The 27,940-nt window shown below is 40.6% G+C and overlaps 2 protein-coding genes across 4 annotated transcripts; both read left to right on the top strand.

Annotated features, from left to right (window-relative positions):
- Window positions 1–6: 6 nt before the first annotated feature.
- On the top strand, window positions 7–3,477 carry LOC135465559 (RWD domain-containing protein 2B-like). 2 transcript variants are annotated; one of them, XM_064742803.1, is made up of 3 exons: window positions 7–41; window positions 631–863; window positions 2,106–3,477. In XM_064742803.1, exons 2-3 carry the CDS (start codon window positions 633–635, stop codon window positions 2,796–2,798), a joined length of 924 nt encoding a protein of 307 aa, XP_064598873.1. In that variant the 5' UTR covers window positions 7–41; window positions 631–632; the 3' UTR covers window positions 2,799–3,477. The 2 variants fall into 2 exon arrangements, with proteins under 2 accessions (XP_064598873.1, XP_064598875.1); XM_064742805.1 differs by lacking the exon at window positions 7–41 and adding an exon at window positions 98–116.
- Window positions 3,478–9,452: 5,975 nt separating this feature from the next.
- On the top strand, window positions 9,453–27,940 carry LOC135465570 (zinc finger protein Xfin-like). Of its 2 annotated transcripts, none has more exons than XM_064742819.1 (3): window positions 9,453–9,559; window positions 20,232–26,379; window positions 27,403–27,940. In XM_064742819.1, the coding sequence occupies exons 2-3, from the start codon at window positions 20,245–20,247 to the stop codon at window positions 27,532–27,534; spliced, it is 6,267 nt and encodes a 2,088-aa protein (XP_064598889.1). In that variant the 5' UTR covers window positions 9,453–9,559; window positions 20,232–20,244; the 3' UTR covers window positions 27,535–27,940. The 2 variants fall into 2 exon arrangements, with proteins under 2 accessions (XP_064598889.1, XP_064598890.1); XM_064742820.1 differs by lacking the exon at window positions 9,453–9,559 and adding an exon at window positions 9,847–9,950.

A 27,940-nucleotide genomic window follows, 5' to 3' on the forward strand; every position in this document is an offset into this window, starting at 1 on the left:
GTGTCAGTTTTCGGGTGACAAGATGCGGTGAAGATTGGATGGTAATCTTTATAAAACCTGGACGGTGCAAAGCCTTAGAACTTTTACGATGTAGCATTCTTGAAAACCTTCTGAAAGTGGGTGCGGTTTTATTGTCAAACTCAAAGTGCAACAAGAACGAAACGCGAAACGAAGCTCAGCCAGTCAGGTCATTGCAATATGGAACTGGAACTGCGGAAGTGTTGCATACAATTTTCCAAACCAAAAGTCAAGTAAACTTTCTCGACACAAGTTGTCCAGAACTTTTGTGAAAATTAGTCAACTGGGATATGCGCGTGGCTGGATGAGGGGGTGGGGGTGGGGGAAGGAGGGCTGCTTGGCGAGTACCCATGGCGAGAACCGGGTATACCTCGTCTGTCGATCCGTCCGTCCGTTCATTCGTTCGTTCATCTGTCCAATTATCCAATTAGGTCTTTTTTTTCTTTTCGCTTTTGCCAGTGAGAACGTCATTGAGAATTGAGTTGTTCATAGTTAAAATAAGTGAAATATTCTTTATGACGTTAAACTTTCTTAATCAATGCTTTCAGAGCCCGAGATTAATGAAACAAACAACTAACTAATTGATTTAAATAATCAGCTGTTTATTTGCAGAGATGGAGGTTGAAGAGGACTTGGAGGAGAAGGTTGACCTGCGCGCCATGTTGGAGTTGCAGATGTCAGAGGTTGAGATGCTCACGAGCATGTTCCCCAACCCAGGAGAATTCCAGCTAGACGATGACACCGTCCTTAGCGACATACAGAGTTTTGTCGACGGGAAAATCAAATATGAATATTTACAGTGCCGTATTGGATTTGTAGTTAAGATTGACGCAGATGGTTCTAAGGTACTTTTAACTTTGTCATTGGGCTGGAGCTCACTAGACTATAATAATCAACTTTCTATACCATACGGTAATAACAAAATTGTTGATGTCTGAGTATGATTTGGACGCACTTCATATGTTGTCTTAATATACGCCCGTGTTGTTGATGCCACAGGCTGCTACAGATTTATAGTAGATTTTTTTATCAGAATAGTTTTCCCCTGTAATCACCTGGAATATCAACAAAATACTTACAGAGGCCCCTTGAACTAACTTGGACTAACAAGTCTTCTGTTAACCAGAAGTATTGAAAATGAAGAGTTGATCTGAACAAGATAGTCATCTCCTACATTTTGTCCTCTTCAGTTCAACTCATTAACTTAATTACAACAGTTCTTTATGTGCATGGGATATAATAATGTGTCGGTGGTTATGGTACAAGGGCCATGTCTGAGTCATTCAGGCACTTTTGCCTTTCAGTAGTTATCATGCACAAAGATGCGGGTTCATACCCAGGCTTGGACAGGACATTTCCCTGCTCCCACCATTAGTGGGACCTTGATGACAATAAATAGCTCTCAACTACTGGGGCATTCGAATGTCTACTGAAGACAATTTGTCTTCCACCAATAGACCGGCCCCAAAGGCTCGGTGGAGAGTTCGCTTCAGGTGTGGTAGGTCCAGGGTCAATCCATGCCTGGGTCAGCTCACACCTAAGACCTTAAAAGAGAAATTTGTAGCTTCCTTGCTTGGCGTTCAGTATTAAGGGGATTCAACAACTGGTTGACCCATATCAGTATACTGGTTCAGGTGGTGTGGTTTACTTGCCTTTGGTAAGTCTTCTCAGTGAAGCAGCACTAGATAAAAGAGCGGTGGAAATCCTTCCTGCTACAAGGAGGCACATTACATGCACTCTAAGGACTCCTTCGTCGTCATATGACAACTGGAATTGTTAAGACGTTAAACCCTAAGCACTGGCTCACTTACCTACTCCTCCACCAATATGGCATACTTATATGTGCATCCCTTGTAGGAAAGTTTGTCAGTGACTTGCCAATGCTTGATGGTTTACCTGGGACAGTAGTTTCCTCTACCTGTAAAATAGAAGTGAAAAGATTCTTGAGTATGGTATTAAATAAAAATCAATCAATTAGGAAATAACCAATTTGTATTAAGACCTGCCTCCCCTAACTCCCTGAATAAACCATTGTACATGTATTAAGGGAATTTAAATGAAATGATTTTTCCATACATATGCTTCAGACAGGCGTAGAGATGGTATGCAGGCTGCCACACGAGTACCCAAGCTTAGCCCCGGAAGTATTCATCAGAGCCCCATTCATGACTCGAGAACAGCACCGCCAGTTAGGAGAAGACCTCCAGGAGTTCTGCATGACCATGGAGCGAGGAGACATCTGCCTGGGATCCATCATCCAGTGGGTTCAGGAAAACGCGTGCAACTACGTCACCGAGGAAACCTCCGAAACGGGAAACAAGACAGCTGATGAGAAAATTGACACCGTCTTCACCAGGCTGTGGATTTTCAGTCACCACATCTACAGTAAATTTAAACGCCGCGATATTTTAGCGTTTGCGGCCGAGTTGAAATTGACAGGCTTCTCCCTGCCAGGGAAACCAGGGATGATATGTGTGGAGGGTTACAGCCAGGCCGTAGATGATTACTGGCACAGGTTACGCAGACTTAATTGGAAAAGGTTGGCGATTAAGGAAAAGGAAGACTTTGACATACCTAGCGATGGGTGTATTGATGATTTTAGGACGTTTAAAACATTTGAGGAAATTGCTTTTGATGTCCGTGGTGGGAAAGGTAGGGAATATCATATGGACCTAGGACAGCTATTCTCCTTCCTCGAACAGCGAAAATTTGGACATATATTTAGTCTGTATTTTGGAGTGGAAGGTAATTCCAAACCAGGAGGATTTGTAAGCTCTTGATTATGTTTATTTCATATGCATTAAAGAGTATTTTAAACTATGCACAACTGGGGCTACAGGTGCGTTTGAGTGAGTGAGCGCTTGGGGTTTAACGTCGTACTCAACAATTTTTCAGTCATATTACGACGACAGGTGCGTTTGAAGCTAAATTCTGAGTATTGTACATAAAATCTGGTTTATAAGGGGATCTCTTTCCATTGCTATGATCTGTAATATTTCAAACTGATCTCAAGTTTTTGTTTTTAAATTAGTGTTTGTTAAAGCCAGATGATAATGCAATGTCTTTTAAAATGCTGTCTTAAGAACTTAATATAATATACATCAGCATGCATTCTTATGAGCTATTAAAATCAGTAAAGTGGCCTACGGAAAGAAAAAAATTTAGCACTGAATGTCCAGTCTTTGTGCCACTGCAATCAGGGCCAACAAAGAGTACTTCATTTATCATTATGTGGTAAATATGTGATCACTAGTTGTTGAAGAAACAGCTATCTATTTGTTTCAGTGTCGTTCATACATATGTAGTCATAAATAAATGAATTCTTGTAAACATGCGTTAACTAAATATATATTTATTTAGTTTTTCACTTACCTCTGTAACATTAGACAAAAGATGTTAAGTGTGTCAAAATAATAAAAATAAGCCAAATAAATAAAATACATGTACACATTTATTTAATGTCAATATTTTGTTCTCTGTAATTTGCCCTCTTTGTCTAGAAATACCTGTTGTAAAATGCTGTTTTAAAACTTCACAGTGTTTCATAATTGTTGTTTTACGGGCAGAATAAATCTTTCCACAGTGTCAGAGGAGGGTATCAAAAATAAAAATACAATTTGCAAATGATCTAATTTTTGGAAAACGTTGACTGGCCTTGGCAATTTTTCCTGTTGAAAATATATTTACTTGACCACAAGCCATGAAAATCATAAAAAACATCAAGATATGACAGTTCAGTTTTAGGTTTATTTCATTTTTGGATTTTTTCGGTGTCTTTAGAATGTGGATCACAGAATTTAATGATGCTCTCCAAGATTAGTCATTTATTTGACGAGAGCTGTGGATTAATCTAGAAAGATTCTTCAGCACATTAAACACCAGTCAGTACATTAAATGATATTAATCTGTGGTTCTCAACAGTGGGAAAGAAATCTGATAACTTACCAGTCATACGTGAAATTGTTACCACACACAGACTGACAAATTTTACTCATATCTGTACGTGGGTACCTATACGTAGATACCCTACCACCGATCCAATTTTTTCAAGTTGCAAATTACTATAGGATATGTTCAAAGTTCGACAGTATTTTATTTCTATAAATGGTTGTCTCTTTTAATATGTCTGCAATACTCACCACAATAAAGTCGTCTTTATATTGTACATTCCCGTGTTCACATTTACTTGTTCAATACATGATGTGCTTGCCTAACTAAAAAATGTAAGCCTACATAGCAACGTAAGTCTCAAAAAGCAAATTTGTACCGTTTTGTACACATGTATTTGTGTAGTTTGCTATGTAAACAAGACGTGCATCAAGGTACATAATTTGGTACACATTAAAAGTGTATGTACTGTACGTAAAGATGACGTATGTAAGGTGTACATTAATGCCCATGTGCCTGTTTTATTACATCTTGTGTATTTTTTGTACACGATTGCTTTTAGAGAATATGCTATGTTTTACAGCTTTGTCTGAATGATCGTTGCAACTACCTTAACTTCTGCTTTGAATTGTTTGAATCCTCTGGTTCCACCCTCACTACGCATCCAATTCCAAGCCAAAATTATCCAGGAATCTGGTTCAAATCTCCACTGATATCAGGGCTTCATATCTTAATTATAGCGTATGGTGTGTTACCTTACATTCCAATCTGTTACATCGTGTAGATGGCATAGCTCTGCTTAGCCACAGGTGGCTGTTACAGCTCCTCTCTTCATAATGGGCCGGCAGGGTATCGTATACTCTTTGAAGAGAGGAGTTGAAGTAGGCACCTGCTGCTAAGTTTTGTTTAAAGGAAAGACCTCTAAAAATCAAACATGCATCACTTAAAAGACCACATATAACTATACATAAGTATACTTTCATTTATTTTTAAAAATTTTTATGAAAAGTGTTAAAGGCGTTCAAAGATTTGAATTCTATAGTTGGCTTTATGGACCATACTATCAGAGTTTAGGAATTTTTAGTTCATGGGCCAAGGCCCAAAAATTTTACATATTGGTATCGCTCAGGAAAGCAAAATCGCCTTGCTATTTTTAAGTTGGTACATGTCTTTAGTTCATGTTTTGATATGATCGCCCTCGCAGATGGGTAGCTTTGTGTGGGTTATCCCCCCTTTTAATAAACATACTTATTGTTCAATGTGCTAAGTCATATATTGCCAACAGTCATACAAATAACAGTTCCATATGAACCCCGAATCAACTCAGGAACAGGGTGTTTACCTTTAGGAATACTTCCTTAACTAATTCAAGCTAATCTTCTTAAAGATAATGGCAGATGCTGATAAAAGGTGACCTTTTAGCCCTATCTAGGCTGGAAGAAGGGTGAGCTACAGTGGCCTGAAGGACTGTATCAGCAGCTTTGTTTTTTCGCCAGAAAACAACAGAAGACATAATGTTTTGTAACATTTTAAGGCATTCTATCCTGTTGTGTTAACAATTAATTGTTGACTTCAAGTCTAAATATCCAAATGGTAAATCTAAAATGGCAGACGGTTTTTTCGTGACCTTCAAACACCAAAGAAAACTGGAAGACTTATGATTCTTCCAGAGGGACATTCACACTCTCATTTATTTGTCAGCGGCAAAGGTTTTTTGATCAAGTTTTTGGATTGCTTTTCTAAGTCTGCTGCCATCTGCACCAAGCTTAGCAAACTGGATAGGAGCCTCGTTTGTTTTCGTCCATTGGAGAATAACTGCATCTACATGATAATCCTTGAGACATCTTTGTCGGTTTACTGCTGGGAGAAAGTGCGCGCACAATTTCATCTCCAAAGAGATCTTGAGATCTGTCACCTTAGGATCTATCAAACAACGTTTTGTTTGGAACTTCTGGAAGTAGTTTATGTAGCCCTAGAAAATGTACAAGTGATAGTTACAGGTTAATCACAAGCACTTTTGGATAATACAGTTAAGTCTCGGTCATGGTGAAAATGCTACTGAACTAGCAGTCATTTTTTTGAAATTTGTTCAAGTGCTGTTGGCTGAGGTCCACCACTCGTTGTAGGATGTTTCACGAACCTAATCGTCTTTCGATATCAAGGATTCACAGCCATCATCAACACAATGGATGATGCCTGGCAGCTTCATTTGCATACCAGTACCTTCATCAATGAATGATATATCCATTAAGAAATAACTTACTTTAGGGTCTTTTAAAGTTGTGTCCCGCAAAATTGTTCTTGTCAGATCTGTCATCAGTGTTAATACTACTTGTGAGTGCATGCAAACCTTAGGCAAGCGACGGACTTTGACCATGCATTATCTTAGCTCATTGTAGTGACTGGAGTATAGGCCCATAAAATCATTCATCAATAGGACACACGAGGTTCGAGTTCAAACCCGCAACGGGACAGCGAAATTGTTCTTCTGTGCAATGTTCTATGAGGCCTTGGTGACAATAAGTGCTCGACGACGTTCATGTGGCCGTTTGCGGAGCCTAACGTTCGTTAAAGACAACATGCCGTCCACCAATAAGGTGTGCATATTTGTACGTCACGTGTTACAGTTCCGACGTCATTAACTTGTCAAAGAGCGGTGATGAGCGCTCCATTTCCATCACCTATAACACGGACTATACCATTATTTTACAGACAACTGTAGATTTACCACATTTTCTTACCATCAAATTACAAACACTTAGGTAAGCTCTTATTTTACTTCAAGATGGAGCATGTTTGATTGTATTTGATTTGAATGTTTCATAGCTTTTACTGTGAAAACAACAAAAAGAATATAAAACGTATGTAAATTTACAGTCATAAGACATCTATTTATCCACGGATTTTATTCTTCCATAAATATACACAATTCATAATTACGGTAAGGCGTTTGCTGTCCACGAACATTCATACAGGGCAGGGTGCTTCTAGGATTATAAGACTAACCGTGGCTAATACTAGGTGTGGTACAGCTTGTGATTTATCTTAAGCCAGTTCTCCCCACCACGTATAGGGCGTGGTGCCTATTATAGATTAGTCAACCAGGGAAGCCGCAAGCAATAGGGATATCTAGTTCCTTGTTCATTCTCAATACCCTATTGTAGGAAAGCTCAGTGTTCTTTGTTGATCGAAGTGGGTATACAGGGTTTGTAACGTCTTTGTATGGCAGCTAGGCAATGATCGCCCTGCAATACATCCACATGCAGCAAAATGATGCGCTCTTATCAACTACGATCGCTAGGACGATCGAAACCGTATAATGTCACTTACTATGCTGCGTTCTGTGGTGCCACATATAGAGCACAGCCGGAGCGCATACATGTATTGACCGAAACCTTCCTGAATGTACTCGATGGTGGCCTTGAAGACAAGACATGAAGCCAAGGCTTATCCAGGCAGCACAGTCTGTTTATATGAGTTAGTATGTTGTATCCGTTAAATGCTGATAATTAACCCAGCCATGCATTTGTAGTTCTTTGGGAGATGGTCTTATAGCTGCATGTATAAGGGGATTTCCGCAAATGCGGCTTGGACTTATCGACCAGCGAGAAGGCTATATCGAATGCTCTAAGTGCTCGTTTAACCGCATGTATTTATATATACACGGTGAGGAGGGGGGGGGGGGGGGTGCTGGTTGCAGCTATCACTCTCTTGACCAATGAGGTCGCGTGCTACGGAATCCATCTTCTTCAGCTACGGCTTATATCAGGAGGTTTGTCAGATACCTCTACGGAAGGTCAGTGATTCAGTCCACCATAAATTGACGTGTAAGTTAAAAATTCTTGAGTGACATCGATCAAACAAGTATTATGATGGGTTTCATAATAAACACAATTCATGTACACTGTAGATGTATGCCGGTGTTTTTTAAGTAAACAAAATAATTTTAACTGTATACATGTATATACATGTATATGTATATTCAAGACTAATGTCTCAAATGAATGGTTTCTGGGTTTGAAGTTTTAGCATGAGCCAAGATACCTGTTAACAAAGTCACAAAGTCAGGCTAGCTATATGCATGTATAACTATTTCATGTGGCTATCAATGTCGCTATTGCCACGGTTATAAAGCAGCAACACTGCCGAACATGTATATGTAAATGTGACACGGTGACCGTCGACTATATCATACTGCTATGTTTGTCATTATTTGAGTATGTGGAGCTACAAAGGTTCCCCAACAGCGAAACTGTATGCGTAGAGTCCATCATGTCTGCCTTATTTAATATATGTAGGTATTCCCCACTATAGTATTGTCAAACGTTTAGAAAGCTGAAGTCATTGTCTTAAAATGATACTTTGATGTCAACATTCTACATTTTAAATACGGGTACCGATATGCCTACATCCTGTGTTGATTGGTATGCTATACGTGTGCCTTGTCACAGGTTCACTACTTCGTATATATGCCAGAATACAGCCAGATTATCGTAACTGCAAATACGATGGGTCACGCTTTATAGTTGGGCCACCGATGCACGCAGGCCTGCATTATGTAGAAATTACATGCACGTAGGCCTACAGCTCGGCCAGCCTACCATATGCACCATAATTTTTCAGAACTGCCGATGAGGCGTCGGCGTCAAAACTACTATTTAAGCATTGACATGATCACTTAGAATAAAACCCTGACTGAGGTAAACAGAGAAGAGGCCGTTTTTCACCGGTTATATATACACCTGACCATTTGCCAGCTACTCACAGTCGCCGCTTCACTGATTTGCAAATGCACATTGCCATCAGTATTGCACTGTAACAAGGGGCATTTGCCAATATGTTTGATGCCGACGACTGCATGCTTGCCTGTATGTGTCTGAAAATTGCAGGCGTGGAAAAAAAATCAAAAAAAAAAAAAAAAAAATACAACAACAACAAAACAAGCAAAGCAAAACAAACAAAGGTCGATACAAAGTATCACTTTATACAGCTGTAAACCAGTATGATTAGGCCTACATGTATGCCTATATATCGCGGGCTTGCATTTACATGCCATAGGTGTGTTTGTCCCTTACTGAGACTTACATAATGCAAGTCTAAGTGATAAGGCCTAATTATAATTCAGGAAATTTTATGCGAAATGTTTGCCATATGTAGGCCTAGCTTAATCATTCAGTGTAAGCTTAATTATTCAGTGTAACTGTTTCTGATCTCACTTAGTGACTCTTCATAAACAGTGGATGATATATCAAAGTGTTAGCCTCTGCAGATGGGAACCAGTGGCTTACCCCTATATAACATTTGCACTTTCGTTTGTCTGCAAATCAGTTATTTTCGATCTGTCGTGAACTTCACAAACTTTTTCTAAGCAGGAAATATTCACCTAGCCCAACCAAAGTCTGTTCTGCCAGTAAGACAGGTAAGTAATTGTTCGCCATGAAAGCACGGCGCCAGCAGAAGATAGGCACAAAGACCTCATACATATTCAACATCCGCCTCGACAACGTCACAACTCGGCGAGCAAACGGATTATCCGCTGGTGGACTGTAGAGTTTCACCTTAGCGAGTGGGACGAGATACCCGAAGACTTTGCCCTTAAACCGACAGATAGAACGGAGAAGTGTAAGAAATGACCAAACAGTGAACTTCCTCGGTGAGTATACGTACTAGTTGCTACATTTTGGGGCCTTCAAAGTGATTTCCGAACGACAAAACTGGGGTTGAAAACTAGTGTGGGCAACCGCATTGCTCGCTCTCGAACAATTCAAGATGGCTTCTAGGCAGTGAACTTCGAGAGGATACGTGCAGTTTCTTTGTTAAGTTCGACCTTCATCCTCAGCCACTCTGTCGTGTCTGAGAGACAGGGGTTGAAGGGAAATCGGGTTACAGGAAGAAATTTCAGATAACTTTTCTGGGTTTGTTTAGAAGGGCGATGAGTATATAAACACAGGAGAGACTTGTCTCTGAATACACGCAGTTTCCTGAGCGGAGAAAAACAGCGTTACCGCTGGTACGGTGTCATCGATTGAGCGTTTGCCAACGGGGTAAGGTTGTCCCAGACGCTGGGTGATATCAGCAGTGGTTTTAGCTTACACGGCTTGTATGCATCGTCGGCCACTGCAAAGATCTTGCCTGAGCTGAACAGCATTTGCTTCGCCCTAATTGTACTGTTGTAGTTGTACACGGATGAGACAGTCCAACCAATTGTGTTGAACTCACTTGTTTTCTTATATATAGTATACTTCTTACCAATACTTAAAATGCATGGACATTTGTTCAGCTGTATACATATAGGCTTAAATTGTATGAAGTGTTGTTGATGGCGTGGGTTGAATTAGAGGCAACATTTAAAAATTAAATGCCAGCTAGATGTGTAGCTCATGCTGGCTTCCTCTCTGGCTGTACTTGGGAAGGCCTACCTGCAGCAACCAGCAGATGGTCATGTTTTTCTCTCGGGGCTTTGGCTACCGGGTTTCCTCCCGCTGTAAGGGTGGTGGAATATTCTTGTACATCGTAAAATAAGCAATCAGTTAAAAATAAATCACAATTACATTTGTTTGTTTATTTATTTGATTGGTGTTTTATGCCGTACTCAAGAATACTTCACTTATATAACGGCGGTCGGCGTTATGGTGAGAGGAAACCGGGCAGAGCGCTTGGAAAACCTACAACCATCCACAGGTTGCTGGCAGACCTTGCCACGTACGGCCGAAGAAGAAGCCGGCATAATCACAATTACATTTACATTACCTGCATCTTCTGGGTGCAGTATATTCATATAACTGGGCAGGACACTAGTATACAAGGTCTAAACAATTATAATGGTGAAGACCAGCTGAGCCTTTTAGAGTTTACTTTTCTCTAAGGCTTACCTCACCCAATTTTCTCAAGCATTGTCACGGTAGTAATTGCATTGTTAATTATATGCTGCCAGTAATCTTTCCTTAACACTCTGACATTTGTGATCATCCAGGATGCTTTCTCTTATTCTGCTCTTAATGGCCACCAGTTTTAAACTGTATACGATTTCATGATAATTGTTATATGTGAACAGACAACAGGCCAAGTATCTATATTTCTTACAAAAGCCCCCATATGTTTACACCAAAATTTTAATTTTTGTCTAAATACAAGGTACAATAATTAGCAGTGAGTTAAAGGCCATGCAAAGAAATTTTAGGTACATGTACATGCTGCATGTGTTTTCTGTCGACATCTATTCACAACAAGCTGAAAACTTAATTAGGTGTCACACCTAGTGTGACATGGGTACCATAATAAAATTTTGTTTTTCTAAGAGTCCTGTGGAATTTGTAGATTCCATCGGATTAGGAATTTGTAGACTGCCCCTCCCTGACTGTTCATGGGGACAAAAATGGGCAAAAATGCTCATGTTGTCCAATGTTCGTTGAAGACCGCTTGTCTTCCACCAGTATGCTATGTGTATCTAAGTCACGTGCAGCAAGGTGCGTCATTAACTTGCCAGAGGTTTTTCATTTCCTGTATTCATGAAGCTGACTGTCCTTGTTTAAAACAGAGGTGAAAATTTATTGAGTCATGGTATGGTGGTAATAAATAGATAATTACATGAGCTTGCTGTTGATGGCAGATGTCAAAATCTGCAAAATTCAGATACGTGCATAGGTTTAGCCAAGGGGGCGTCTCAGTGTCTTTGAGGCAACCCATTCTGACAAATTATCATTAAGGGTAGGGAAAATCAGAGAAAATTGGAAATGAGATGGCCTGATTTTAAATTTTGGCTAAGTGTATGGATACATGTAGGCCTACTTAAATAACTTTAGGGTTTTCGGTTTAAAAGCTTTAGTTGCAGGAAAATAATAGTGTCTCTGTTTGCTATCATTATGATGAATTCTTTAAGGCACCAACTTCTTCAGATATTAAAGCCTTGATCATGTTGATATGCTAAAAACTAAGTTGTCTTCAAGGAGCAAAATGATTGCAACACGTTTGTTAGATCCCATTTTGAACCAAGGTAAAATACTCTAGTGCCCCTAACGAAACACAAAAATAATGTAACAGTATCGCTTTGAACAATGCCATAGCGGTAAGCAAAAGCTTACAAAAGTTGCTCGAGCGCCATCAAATTTCCATTGGTCTGCCAAGAAAATGTCTGCTGGTAGTTTGTGATTGCTGCAAATCTTGAAGAAAGTTAATGTTTCAGAAACTTTTTTATTTGTCAGGAGTGTAAAATGACTGAGCCCACTAAGATTTGCAGAAATGTGTTTTAGAATTTGCCCCCCTCTGTCTAGACCCGACCTGATAAATCCAAGTGAGGTTTTAATAATTTTGCAAAGCCCTGCCTGTACTAAAGACAGGGAGTTCATAGACTCCTCCTCTCTCATTGTTTGTGGGGCCTTGGGAGTTGACCATGCTCGTTTGACTCATTTGTATAGTTTGACGTTTGTTGCAGACCACTTGTTTTCTGTACATCACATTTGAGCAAAGTGCACCAGTAAGTAGCCTCACCTATAAAATGGGGGGCCAATTTCATAAAGCTCACTTAGTTTGCGCTTAACAATCCATGATGATGTATGTTGTAGAGATATATACTGGTATTGCACTTAGTTAAGGGCTACTTAACACTAAGTATGCTTCATGAAACTGGCCCCTGACCCCGAGCATATAAATGTAATGCTTTTAATAGTGTAGCATTAAACAACTATCCAATAAATAAGTACACATACTGTACATGGACATGTAAGGGTAAGTAAGTAATGTTTTTCTTAAGAGAAAATTAACAGAAGTGAAAAAATGTGCACTTTAAATTCATTGGATTAATACATCCTGTTAAGTTACGTGTGCACCTATATTTAAGAGCTGGGTGTTGTACACAACACTGAATGAAGTTCCCTTTAAGCACACACAGATTTAAGGTACCCGTCGCAGGTAGATGTACTGTATGCTCCACTTGACAGATGGAAGCACGTATAAAAACCAGCAGATTTTGAACAGTTCAATTATATATTAATGATTACAGTATTCCAGTGAGTACTGTAATTTGCTAGATTGAATGTCTGTCGTGCAGTCTTTCCCTGGATAAGACAGGTTAAGGCTTAAATAGAATTCCCATACACATGGTTATGGATCAGTGAATTTACCTAAATCTATACAGCATATATATAGCCTCTATAGATATATGTTGATAAAAGCAGGGTATCAGGATTTACGGCCAACTGTGTACTTTATAAGATAGCGGCATGTAGTCAAGCTGTAATCGTAGTGTTCAAAGTGCTATGGTTATATACCTCTGCATGATTGCACATGTAATTCATGACATCACTTGTAATTCATGACATCACATGTAACTCATGACAGCACTTGTATCTCTTGACATCACTTGTAATTCATGACATCACTTGTAATTCATGACATCACTTGTAGTTCATGACATCACATGTAATTCATGACATCACGTAACTCATGACATCACTTGTAATTCATGGCATCACATGTAACTCATGACATCACTTGTAATTCATGACATCACTTGTAATTCATGACATGTAACTCATTACATCACTTATAACTCATGACATCACTTGTAACTCATGACATCACTTGTAATTCATGACATCACTTGATGTAGCACAGTGCAAAGCGTTGCCAGACATGGTAAAGGGCTATGATTGACTTTGAGCAATGGTTTGTTCCACCCAATTCACCCATAAATCTAACTGCCTTTGTGTGTTAAGTGGAATAGTTTTGAATACTGCATAAAATACCAGTCATATATAAATAAATAAATAGATCACAGTCTCAGTCCCCGATGTGTCAGCCCTCCTACCCCATACTCCCTGTCTGAATTCATACCATAACTCTGTACATACAGTTTTGGATATGGTTTGCATTGAGATGGATGGGATTCTTATTTATGTTCAATCATGATTATTATAAATACTGATTAGCCACATGCACCTGTGTCTTTCCTGTGTTAGATTTGTCATAGAGCTTTTTGTCAACACTCCTCACACACAACACACACCTCTTTCTGAGAATGGAGGCCTTCCTGGCTGACATGGCTGAGGTGGTTCACCTGCCAGCACGGAGCAATGACCATGCAGTCCTTTTTATATTCAGCTCTGTATTATTAGTTTATATAAAATACTGAACCATTTTATGAAAGGAATGCTCTTGTACTCTAGGGTTAAATCATCAGGGCAGACCCTAGTGGGTTCAAGGGTTAGCTCCCTGCAACTCTCAGGCCCTTGTCTTAGGAGGTCGTGTTCAAATCTGTTCTTACTGCTTTCACTGTGGCGTTGAGGAATTTTGAGGGAAAATTTCTGAGTATGGCATTAAACACCAATCTGAATGAAATATACATATATAAACAAATAAATACCACTACTGGGCTTAATAGTTTACTAGTCTAATATATCCAACTGTGGATAGTTTAGTATTAGATCTTTTTGCAACATGTTATTTGCTGACAGAGAAAATGTGGCAGCTGTGTTTAATGTGGGGCAGTGTGCGTGCTTCAGGCTTGCTTCTGTTAGGTTCAGTGAGGTATGAAAATTATAAGCATTCCAGTGACATTGCAGGAATGTCATTGACTTAATGCAGAACTGTTGCCTGATAACTTAACACACAGACAGACAAATTTGTCAACAACTCATATGAACTCTGGTATGCGAAAACTTAATATGACCACATTTTACTGCTCTTTGCATTGTGCCTTTAAGCTTTACACCATAGCAGTCCATCAGGCGATATAATGACTGTGTTTATGCGAAATGAAAGTGCCTTACATGATTGTGCAGGGTATGCCCAAAGATCAAAATTGTCATATTTTTATTATACCGTAATTCCTCAACCGTTTCGCACATGAATGAGCAACATTCAATGCAATTTTGTGTATATTTATAGTTAGATTTTGATACATCGGTTGGATTGCCCAGTTTCATGGCTTCACAGAAAGTATAATTTTATCAGTCTACACACAGGAATGCCTTCAGAATGAGCTTGAATTAACCCCTTGCGAATTAACCCCTTGCGAACATGTGAAAGGGTTGCGGAATTATAGGAGTATTAATTGTCAAGTATCCTGCATGCAAGGAGGATGTGAAACTGTTGGAAGGTTATCTTGTCTGGGTTCTTGCAGTGACACAAGATGGCTGCTGGCTAGATCATATTCTGTCAGTTGTAGACCAAGGACATGCAGTAATTATGATAGTTTGTACCCGACTTCACTGACAGCTGGTGACCTATTTGTAACAGCCGTCGCACACAAAACTCCCATTGACATGACAGAGATTATACTGTAGGCAGGAAATGAGGAAAGGAATTTGGTGCATTAGTACCAAATCAAGATCTCCATTGTGTTTCATTACCTGCAGACACCATTAGTATCAGTTGCAAAATTGTTAGTGGCTGAATACAATGCGTTTTACTTGGTATTATTAAGGAGTGTCATTGAATGGCCTGACCCATGAGGTTTGCCTTTTTTTTTAACTCCATTGTTGCAACCGCTATGGGCTATACATATAGCTTTTTTCTGGTCCGTCCTCTGTCCAGTCTTTTGGCCATATCATTGGCCAAAGTTCATGCACACAATGTCTATGGATGGAAATATTCTAAATACTGCAGATTTGGTGGATTTGTACCTTAATGAAGAATTATATTTCTGTCCAGTTAACCTTTTTAACCAAAAAAGCTATGGGTGAAATTTATCTCAGGCTTAGTATGCAAACATCACCAAACATGTACAGAGCTAGGGGTACTGTAAGTCTTCAACCTTTTCACATGTTTACAAGGTTTTCATTCAAGCATCTTCTGAAGTCATTCTTTCAGAAGTCATTATCTTCTGAAAATTATACCTTTTGTGAAGCCCTGAATCTGGCCAATTCAACCAATGAAGTGTCTACAAAATCAACTTAAAACTGTGCATAATTTGCACTGATGGTAACTCTTTCATATGAGTAAAGGTTGAAGAATTAGGGTGTTTCAAATTCTTCATACATTTAATTGAAGCATATTAATTAATTTAACAGCATGTAATCCATTCAAATCTTGTTAAGGTTTTTCCATTAATTTCAGTAATTACTTTAACAAAAAGTAATTAAATAAGTAGGTAAATTAATTTAATTAAATTTAATTAAAAGTAGTTAAATAAAACTATACATACCTGTATTGATTTTCAGCTTTTTATTAGCCAGGTTACAAATAAATGGTGGGTTCTAGAGAGTGAGATTGATGACTCCCCTAAGATTTTTAAGGTCTGCTATATTACGTTGAACCCCAAGCATACCTACATGTACATACATACATTGTACATATATACATGTACATACATGCATTGTACATACATACATTGTACATACATCCATGTACATACATACATTGTACATACATACATTGTACATATATACATGTACATACATACATTGTACATACATACATGTACATACATATATTGTACATACATACATGTACATACATACATTGTACATACACACATTGTACATATATACATGTACATACATACATTGTACATACATACATTGTACATACGTACATGTACATACATACATGTACATACATACATATACATACGTACATTGTACATATATACATTGTACATACATACATGTACATACATACATGTACATACGTACATTGTACATACATACATGTACATACATACATGTACATACGTACATTGTACATACATACATGTACATACATACATGTACATACGTACATTGTACATACATACATGTACATACATACATGTACATACGTACATTGTACATACATACATGTACATACGTACATTGTACATACATACATTGTACATACCTACATTGTACATACGTACATTGTACATACATACATGTACATACGTACATTGTACATACATACATTGTACATACCTACATTGTACATACATACATGTACATACATACATGTACATACGTACATTGTACATACATACATGTACATACCTACATTGTACATACATACATTGTACATACCTACATTGTACATACTTACATGTACATACGTACATGTACATACGTACATTGTACATACATACATGTACATACGTACATTGTACATACATACATTGTACATACCTACATTGTACATACCTACATTGTACATACATACATGTACATACATACATGTACATACGTACATTGTACATACATACATTGTACATACCTACATTGTACATACCTACATTGTACATACATACATGTACATACATACATGTACATACGTACATTGTACATACATACATGTACATACATACATTGTACATACATACATTGTACATACCTACATTGTACATACATACATGTACATACATACATGTACATACGTACATTGTACATATATACATTTAGTAACAAGCAGCATGGGAGGAAATGGTTTCTTTTTAATACTGATGCCTTTTGTTGGTGTATTGTACATATGATTATGTACATGTATATTATAACTGTAGTATTCCTGGCTGTAGTTCAGCCTTCATAAACAGATTAATTATTGCATGTGTGTTTGATTTCTAATACCAAAACCCAGTGTGTATGCGTTTCATGTTTTCTTCTATCAGGGGCCTCAGGGGGCTCAGTTGATTAGTCTGTCATTTGGAGCCTCTCATCAATGCGGTCGCTGTGAGTTCAAGTCCAGCTCATGCTGACTTCCTCTCCGAGCGTAAGTGGGAAAATCTGTCAACAACCTGCAGAAGGTTGTGGGTTTCCTCCCTCCATAATGCTGTATAAGTGAAATAGTCTTGAGTACGGCATAAAACACCAATCAAATAAATAAATAAATAAATATTCTTCTACCATTAAAGACAGCAAGAAGGTGTAAAAATTAATGAATGTAAGTTAATGACAGCATCAGACTGAGACTGTTATGTGTCTAATATGGCTTGTATTTTGTCTTGAGTCTTTCCACAAATTATTGACTCTTCTTACTTTATAATGCTTTTAATAGGTATTTGCTAAAACCAAACTTTCTCCTCCTCTCACTGTTTCTGGGGCCATGGTGACAATATGTGGTCAAAGATGTTTGTGTGGCAGTTAGCGCAGTGTAGCAGTATCTTCTTTTTGTCTTCTAGTATGCTGTGCATTTCACTATCAGGTGAAGGTGAAGGTCGGTGGTTTACTCCAGGCACTCCAAGGCCTCCACCAACACTGTGCATCAGGTGAAGGTCGGTGGTTTACTCCAGGCACTCGGAGGCCTCCACCAACACTGTGCATCAGGTGAAGGTCGGTGGTTTACTCCAGGCACTCCGAGGCCTCCACCAACACTGTGCATCAGGTGAAGGTCGGTGGTTTACTCCAGGCACTCCAAGGCCTCCACCAACACTGTGCATCAGGTGAAGGTCGGTGGTTTACTCCAGGCACTCCAAGGCCTCCACCAACACTGTGCATCAGGTGAAGGTCGGTGGTTTACTCCAGGCACTCCAAGGCCTCCACCAACACTGTGCATCAGGTGAAGGTCGGTGGTTTACTCCAGGCACTCCAAGGCCTCCACCAACACTGTGCATCAGGTGAAGGTCGGTGGTTTACTCCAGGCACTCCGAGGCCTCCACCAACACAGCTTACCAATGTTACGCTTTTCAATGTATATTTTCTTGATGAACTTATAACATTAAGAGAGCTTCATGAAACTGGGCCCTAGTGGTTAGGATGCTAGTGCAGCACAATGACCCAGAAGCCTCTCATCAACGCAGTGGCTGTGAATTGAATTTCAGCTCATGCTGACTTCCTCTACAGTGGTATGTACATAGAAAGGTGTGTCAGCCTACAGGTTGTCATATGTTTCCCCTGTGTTTTGCTTGGTTTCTTCCCACCATATTGCTGGCCACTGTGAAATAAGCAAAATATTTTTGAGTAAAACGCCAATCAAATAAATAAACAATTAAATAAATAAATTACTCACCTTGCCCAAATTCATGTTTTTTTTTTTGGAATAGTAAGGTTGGTATTTGAAAGATTTCCACCAGTCTCTTGCTGTAAAGAATGACTGCATGGTTTTGATATGAGCTGGATTTGCAGTAATGTAGGTCAAGGAGTAAACATTGGTTACTTCTCAGTGGTTCTCGCAAGTCCAGACACAGTGCTGTTCAAGTTTCAATGTAAAGCTCTGGAGATTTCCCACAAATCTTCTTCTGTACATATATACATGTTTATGCAATAATACAAAAAATAAAAAAAAACCCTTCTAAAAGACAATAAAAAAAACAACATATTAACAAAACAGACTCATGAAAAACAAGTGAATATCCTTTAATGTGTATAGGATCTGAGAATAGAGAATGAATATAGCTCAAGGCCTAGTTCATGTGAATTTTTGCTTCTTGTGATTCAGCCGCTATGGTTCAGAGGAGTGTTTTCTAGCACAGACAAACAAGTGCGCCTACACAGAAAATCAACAAATTGGAAAATAGGAACAAGTGTAACAGCTTTTTGTGTTGTTATTCTGTCTGTAGGATTACATTTTTTTAAAATTAAATTATATGTTTAAAATTATAGTGATAAAATTATACTTTTTTGTGAAGCCCTGAAATTGTTGTTTTGTCTCCAAAATCATATTAAAAATGTTCATAAATTGCAATGAAAGTTGCTCTTTCATATGTAAAAAGGTTGAGGAATGATTGTAAATATGGCTAGAGTGTGGAAGATGAGGATAATTATGTGTTGATGTTGATGGGATGGTAAGGTTGTATATCTGTTACAGTGCTGTTGATGTTGATGGGATGGTAAGGTTATATATCTGTTACAGTACTGTTGATGGGATGGTTGTATATCTGTTACAGTGCTGTTGATGGGATGGTTTTATATGTACAACCACAGTGTATATAAATGTATGTGTAGTAAAAGATAATTTGGCCCTGGACTATGAACTTGTAAATTCTCCACTCTGACAGCATGATGGAGCCTTGGGTGCAATAAGCAGTCTACAACTCTTGTGCTGTTGTCAGCACAGTTTGAAGTTCTTTGAAAAGCCCTACTTGTCCTGCACCAGTGTGGTGTGCAAGTCTGTACAAAACGTGCAAATCTTCACGTGTAACTTGCCAATGATTGATATCACGTTTCCTTCACTTGTAAAACTGATTGTCATCTTACTGCATATGTGAAAAATTATAAACAATAATTAGTATATAAACTAATTGTTTAATCAAAAAATGAAATAATAGCATAACAAAATGTTATTTTTTTTGTAGATACAACAGTTGGTGAAAACGTATTATATGCGTACTAAAACTGACCTTGAGAGCAAGTAAGTCAAGGTAAATGCTATAGGTTTAAATTTTTATAAATCTATAAGTCTCTTTTTTTTTTGTGTGTTTACAGTGGCGACGACCACATGCAACCTTCCAAGATGACGAGAAAACAGAACTTGCCGTTGTTGAAGTGTAACCGTTGTGATTTCTCCACCAAGAACCGCTACATCTACATGCGACATAAGAACAGATGCTCTCGGGTTGATATACCTGGTTTGCGGAAAAACTACAAGGCTGCAGTGGCTGCGTTAGAGAAAAACAATCCACCAGGCGCCGAAGGAGATGAAAAATTGGATGTATCCCAGGATGACAGTTATGTTGACATGGAGGAGTCTGTCAGAGAAGAGGAGGAGTCTGTTGCCATGGAAACAAGTGGTAAAAGTGATGATATGGCAGTTGAAGATGAAACACTAGAGGATGCCAAACAGCAAAAGGCAACTACGAGCAAAATGCCCAAAATCAAGCTGAAGTTTGGTGGCCGCTCCCAGACTGTTCGTAGCCAGACGGTTAGTCGTGGTCAGCCCAAGCGTAATTACAGCTGTGAGGAATGCAACTTCAAAACGACCAAGTCCAAAGTCTACCTGTACCACCTTATAAACAAACATAGTGCATCATTCAACATTTTCCCCTGCACAATGTGTGATTACGGCTGCAGATGGAAACACAAACTGCTGCGTCATATGAAAATGGTGCATCACTGTACTCCAAACAGCGATGATGTCAAGGCCGAAGTTGTACGCTCCCCAACCAAGAAATCCCCTGAAGGTGGTAAAAATACTTCCCGTGTTGCCGTACCATCTAGCAGCAAACAACCCCCTGCCAAGAAAGCTGTGGCGATGAAAAGATTGTACAAGAAGCAAGTTCCGTTGACTATTAAGTTGGGTGATAAAACTGCAGCATTGGAGTACATTTTAGACCTGAGCAAAAAGGAAAGCAGTCCTCATTTTAAGTGTAAGCTGTGCCTGTACAGCAGTACGATGAAGGCCCGAGTATTCAACCATGTCATGGCTTGCCACATCAATGCAAAACAGTTCCAATGCAAGCTTTGCAATTTTACCACAACCAAGAAGACGGACTTCTATGCACACAAGGCGAGACATGGCAGCCAGATCTTCAGTTGTCCAGACTGTGCCTACACAACGGCCTTCAAACCGAACTTTGACCGTCACATGATCAACCATCAGAGGCAGTTCCGCTTCAAGTGCGTGTTTTGCTCATACACATCCGACCACGAGGGGGCGTTGAAACGACATGTGATGTACAGCCATCCTGACAGTCAGCAAGAGACACAGGTCTCGTTAAGTGCTTCCATCAAAGATTTACCTGTCAAGGATGTCTCTGATGATGACGATGACAACATGGCTGATGATGATGATGATGATGATGAGCAATTTGAGCTCCTTCCTGGGTTCAAGCGTTGTGAATATTGCGGGTTCTTGGGCATGTCTGATGAAGAGCTGGAGGAGCATGTGTCATCTCACAAACGAACGGCTTTCTACCCCTGCCAGATCTGTAAGCTCCGATATAAACGCTCGGGAGATTTAAACCGACACATGAAACTTAAACATGACTTAAGGCTGAAGGATTTCATAAGGAGACAAGGAACGGAGTATCAGATAGAGATATCTGTCTCTGGAGAAATCACTGTGCCCAGTACGACAGGAGCTAAACCCAAGGTCGTGAAAGGAAACAACAGTTTTCCAGATATGAATGACAATGCTTTCAGTGTACAAGACGAGGATGACAATGAAATTCAGTTTCGATCTCCAACTGAGGATCAGCCATTAGACCTGTCTATGTCATCTCCAGAGAAAACTCCCTCTAAAGCAGGGGTGGATCCAGAGAATCTGCAGTGTCCTGACTGCGCTTATGTGGCAAAGTGGCCCAGCGACTTGAGGAGACATAGTGTGGTGCATACCGTTGAGAAGAGGTTCAAGTGTAAGTACTGTCAAAGGAAATACAAGTATGCTGGGGACTTGAATGTTCATCTTCGCCGGGATCACAAAGTAGAACCAGACTCTACGAAAGTGGAAAAGCCGATGCCGTCTCCCAAACGTAAACCAGGAATGTTTAAATGTCCGACCTGCCCTTACGCTTCTCCATTCAGATCTGAAGTGGAGCGTCATGCAAGAAGCCACACAGAGTCTAAACCTCACAACTGTATTCTCTGTGAGTATCAGTCCCACTGGAAGGGAGATGTGAAGCGGCACATTCAAAAGCATCATCCTGAAGTACTGGAGAGCACCGTGCCTGTTGAAGAGTTCATAGAAACTTTCATTGAGGGTGAAACAAGCTCTGACAAGAAAGTATCGCCCAACTCAAAGAAGACCCCAGTGGCTGCTAAAGAGACTTCTCCAGTGACAAACTCTCCTCAGACAGAGGCTGATGGACAGGACACTGATGATTCATCCAAAGAGCAGATCTTCAAGTGTAAATATTGCGAGTTTTTTGCCACTGCTCCATCAAAGCTGAAAGCCCATGTGATTACTCACGTCAACCTGAAGCAGTGGAAGTGTCCAGTGTGCCCTAGAAGGTCGAACTGGAAGTGGGATGTTAGAAAACACATAATTAAGGATCATCCTAAACATGTTGGCAGTGAGGTGATCATGTTGACAGAGGAAGAAGCCAAGGCCACAATTCAGGATTACATTTCAAAGTCTACGATGCCAAAGCGTGAAAACCATCTGGACAACATGAACATAGCCGAGGCTCAGGATGAGCTGAAGTTCCCATACAGATGCTCTGCGTGTGGATACAACTCTGCATATCGGTGGGAGGTGAGCAAACACATCCGCATGAACCATCCTGGCCAGAACTGCTCGGTGCTTGTAGCCTTCAGTACGGTAGATGAAAACGCTGCCAATGTCAGTCCAGCAAAAGAGCCTTCTCCCAAAATGGAACTGAAGAAAATGCTGAAACAGCCAACATTGAAGCAGACAACCCTGAAACGACACCTGATGCAAGAAGATGATGGTATGTCCGAAAATGGTAGGAAGAGGACCCGATCTAAGAAAGCAGATGAAGACTTAGAAACCAGGCCCTTTATGTGCGGAGAATGTGGAAAACGCTGCTCCAGCAATGGAGATGTCAAGAAACACTATCACTACATTCACCCGGAAAAAGAAATACAAGTGATTTTCCTTGGGAATAATCCTTCAACAACACCAGAACCTTCCAGTCCATCGCAATCCAAAAGTGGGAAGAGACCGAGCTATCAGGCTCGCTACAGCAACCCTAAGCTACTGGGTTATATCAAGCCTTTCAAGTGCTCAGTGTGCCACCGAAGGTCCAACTGGAAATGGGACATCAATAAGCACATGCGAGAAAGTCATGTTGGAGTGCCTTCTCACCTGATTATCTTGTCTGAAGAAGAGGCCAGAGCCACTTTGCCATCCTATGTTCCACCAACTCAACAACAGTCATTACAGAGAGCCAAGCTTGCTCAACAGGCATCTTCTGGGAGCCAGGATAGAAATGTAGCGATCTCCAAAGCCCAAGCATCTGAGAGTCCTTCACCATCAAAACAACAGGTATACCGCAACTTGAAGCAATTTAAATGCTCGCTGTGTACTTACAGATCAGACTGGAGGAGTGATACGCTTCGGCACATTAAAAACAAACATGGCCGCACACGTGCCGTCGTGCTCACTCTGGATCCAGACCAAGCCAGAGCCACCATTGGTCAGTATCTGGTTAAGCGAAAACCGGACCGGAGGTCTCTTTTCTCCAAATCGTCGAGCCACATCCAACATCCACAGACTAGAAGATCGTCCACAGAAAGTAGTTCTTCGTTCTCCAGGAATGAGGGTGTCAGGAGACCTCCTCCTCCCCCGTCACCCAAAGGACGCATCTGGAAGTGTGGCAAGTGCAGCTATAGCCACAGAGAGAGACGACAGGTTTGCCTTCATCTCAAGACTCACAAGCTCAGGCCTTTCAATTGCAAAGTCTGTGGTCATGCTTCAAATTACAGAAGCGCTCTGTATCGCCATCTGAGAACGAAACACAATAGTAATGATTTCAGCCTGTGCCACATGATGATGAAGTATGCAAAGGAAGGAGCCAATGGTGTGGAGGAGCTGGCTGAAGAAGACATGACTATGGAAGAGCTGGAAGAACTTGAAGCGGAAAAAGATGCAGAATTGGAGGAAGATGAGATGGATGAACTGGAGGAGAAAAGCCAGACTGAGGGCAAGAGAGCCTTCCATTGTAAACTATGTAACTTTCAGACCACTTGGAGGTCATGCGTGATCCGTCATCTCAGAGAACGACACAAGAGTACAGATTTTACTCTGTGTGGCATCAAAACCATAGAACTCTCAGCAGTGAGGAAGAAAGGGAGGAAGAAGTACAACTGTGTGAAATGCCCGTACCAGACAGAGAAACCTGGACTGTTGAAGTTTCATATGACCTACCACAAACCCCAGCCAGGCAACCGATACAAATGCAAGTATTGTCCTTACTACGTTTGTGCGAAGCGCCTTCTTCATCAGCATCTGAGGATTCATGCAGCAGCCGCTGGGAAGCTTACTTTAGGTGAGACCAAACTGGCAACCATTACACCGAAACGATACCACTGTGAGAAGTGTCCCTTCAAGACTGGAAGCAAAAACGACATTTTGTACCACAAACAGTTCCATCGGCCAAGACCAAGTGCTGGATTCAAGTGTGATTTCTGTGATTACTGGGTCACTCACCGTCGTCTTCTAAAGCAGCATTACCGGATGCATAAAGCTGCAGAGACCCCTGTGACTCCGGTCAAGCAAAGTCTCTCGCAATCTGTCATCGCTCCATCACCATGCAAATCTGAGGCAACTGATGTCAGCTGGTTTTACAACTCAGTGGATGCCGCTTCTATCAAACAGCAAGTCATCTCCTCCAAAATAACCCGTAGTTTGCCAGCGCCTGGCCAGTCCCCAGTGAAACAGACCAGCAGCCCAGCTGGTTATGTTGTGAGGAACGGAGTGTTTAGGAAACTTCACCACTGCCGTTACTGTCCTTATGTAAATATGAGAGGAAGAAATCTCCGTCTTCACGAAAAGATGCATGGCTGGCGACTGTCGGAGAAGGTTCTGTTCCAGTGCACTCAGTGTAATTACATGGTAGGCAGCAAAGGCCTTTTGTCTCATCACATGAAGGTACACAACAAGGGGTATGGCATGGACCCTACTGATAACACTACTGCAGAACTAGAGAATCTGGAAGGGGTACATGTGGAAGGAGATGAAAACAGTGACAGAAGTTCAGAAGTCTCAGATCAGCAGCACGACAACCGGATGGACACTCTCCTGGAGATAGCCCGCTTCAAGAAATATGCCTGCGAGAAATGTCCATATGCCAGCGCCAAGAGGAACCATTTTGAAAGACATCTGGAGCTGCACGGAAGCAAGCAAAGATACCTCTGCGACTTTTGTGATTACAGCGTGCCCTCCAACAATCTACTGTCGCAGCACCAGAAACTGCATCTCCTCCCGAACCAGAATCTCCTGGCAGTCCAGTCGGTCAGCAATCTGCAGCATCTTCCCGAGATCACCGCTGATGTTGCCGTGGCATCGTTCTTGTCTGCGTATAACCCTGAAAAGGAGAAGACAATCAGCGTGACGCATGATCACATGGAACTGTATGAGAACAACCCAGATCCTCCTGAGGAGCCCAAGAAGCTGTATCGCTGCGATCGCTGCCCATACGCCAATGTGAGAAGAGACCACATACTGGCACATCTCAAGTTCCACATGATCCGCAGTGAGCTAGCTTGTCAGTACTGTGACTACAGCGTCAGTAAATCCCATCTTCTCACACAGCACATCAAGGTCCACTTCAGTCCCCTGCCAGAGTTTTCTGAATGGCTGGTTCAAAGCGGCATCAAGGATAGGGATAGGGGAGAAGCTTCAGCTGCTGTAGGCAAGGCAGAGGATTCTGACACCAAAGAGGACACCAGAGTAGATGTCAAGACTGAATCTGACACGGCCAAAGGGTCTGATAAGAAGACAAGTGAAGACAAGATGGAAGGCTATAGTAAAGAAGGAGAACAACAGACATCTGATGGAAAACTAGCTTCGGCTCAACCAGATGAAGGAAGAGCCTCTGACAAAGGTGGCGCTGCTACTGCTGCGCCGGACAACAGCGATATCTACGTTTGCCAGTACTGCGATCGAGAGTTCATCACATCTGAACAACTTGTATGTCATGAAATGCAGCACCTGATTGGAAACCATTTTGAGGTAAGCAAAATTCTAAAGTCATTATATCAGGATCTAAAGTAGATCTTAACTTTGACACCTGTTTCGTATAGTATCATTGAGAGGGTGTAATATGCAAAAACTGAGTTTAATTTTTTGATTTTAGGCAGGTTCCTCTGGTGTCTTTAGTTTTCTTTGCCGTTAAACAATCTGGATTGTAATGGATTAACTGTCAAATAAATGGATGAAAATCCAGTCCTGGGTCTGCATGTATGAACAACATTACAAGCATCCTGTTACCATAGCGACATAATGCCTACAGTGCTAGTTGCCATGGTAGTTAAGAACACGTAACATTAAGAGAACTTTGTTCAGTTATATCTTGGCATTTCCACTTGTATATATTAGACTCATGCTCACCAGCTACATTACTTGTAACAATATGCAGTGTGTTCCTAGGACATTCCTATCCTTCCAGCCTGTGTTAATGTAATATTAGTTCGCAATATGGTTGCACCAGATTGCCTCCCTTGAGATTACTCTCCCATTTGAATTAGGCAGCCTTAGGACCAAGCTGTGGGTAGTTGAACCCCCTGAAAATGGCTAACCGACAATTTTCCAAGTTAACGAGGCATAGCATTCAATTTAGTTTAACACCAACCTTCAAGCCCACCATACATGTAAACGTTAAATAATTTTAAAGCTATTCTGAGCAAATTTAATACCCACTCATGAAATACGTGTACATGTACATTTATTCTCACAAGTACAGCAGACAGAGCCTTCTCCAAACTAAATCAAATATTTATAATATTCGACTTATTAAGATTAAAAACATTGGACTAAAATCTCACATTTCTCAGCAACTGATTTCAGGTTTTTCTATATTTCCCTGCCTGGAAATTAGTTGTCACTGTTGCACAATACTTCAGTACGTGAAGTCCCACTATTCATAGTTTCACTAATTTCTCATTATTTTCATAGCTGCTGTTGTGTGAGAAGGGAGGTAATTCAGAGGAGGTCTGTATAAAGTGGAATTACATATGTTGTATGTTGTTTTGGCAGGCTAGTCAGCCAGTAGAGTTACCGTCCCCAATGGAGGGGGTGAACACAGAGGCAGAGCCTACAAACCTGACGAACGTGATTGCTGAGACCACTCCTGGACCAGAAGAAACTGCCATTGTGGTGAAGGTTTAATGGGGCAAAGGTTGATGAAACATGTGGCTGGTGTTTAGCGCATGTGAGATAGTGGGAGACACAGGGCCTTTACTCTGAGGGCAGTCAGTGGACTGTTCACTTGATGTATTACAATGGCCATGCTAGTCAAACCAGAGGATTGTACCACTGAAAAAGCACGGGAAGCATTGTGTACCACATTAAAATGGAATGAGGCAGTGCATCTTGTACAAGTCACACAGAAGTGCCACAGTGAAGAGACTGAAGCACCAGTAGTGACCACATGTCACCGTGAAGTGCCAGTGACCACATCACAGTGATGCACAAGTGACCACGTGTCACAGTGATGCACCAGTGACCAGATGTCACTGTGAAGTGCCAGTGACCACGTCACAGTGATGCACAAGTGACAACGTGTCACAGTCAT

The sequence above is a fragment of the Liolophura sinensis genome, chromosome 5, assembly GCF_032854445.1.
Source record: "Liolophura sinensis isolate JHLJ2023 chromosome 5, CUHK_Ljap_v2, whole genome shotgun sequence".
In the NCBI taxonomy this organism is placed as follows: domain Eukaryota; kingdom Metazoa; phylum Mollusca; class Polyplacophora; order Chitonida; family Chitonidae; genus Liolophura; species Liolophura sinensis.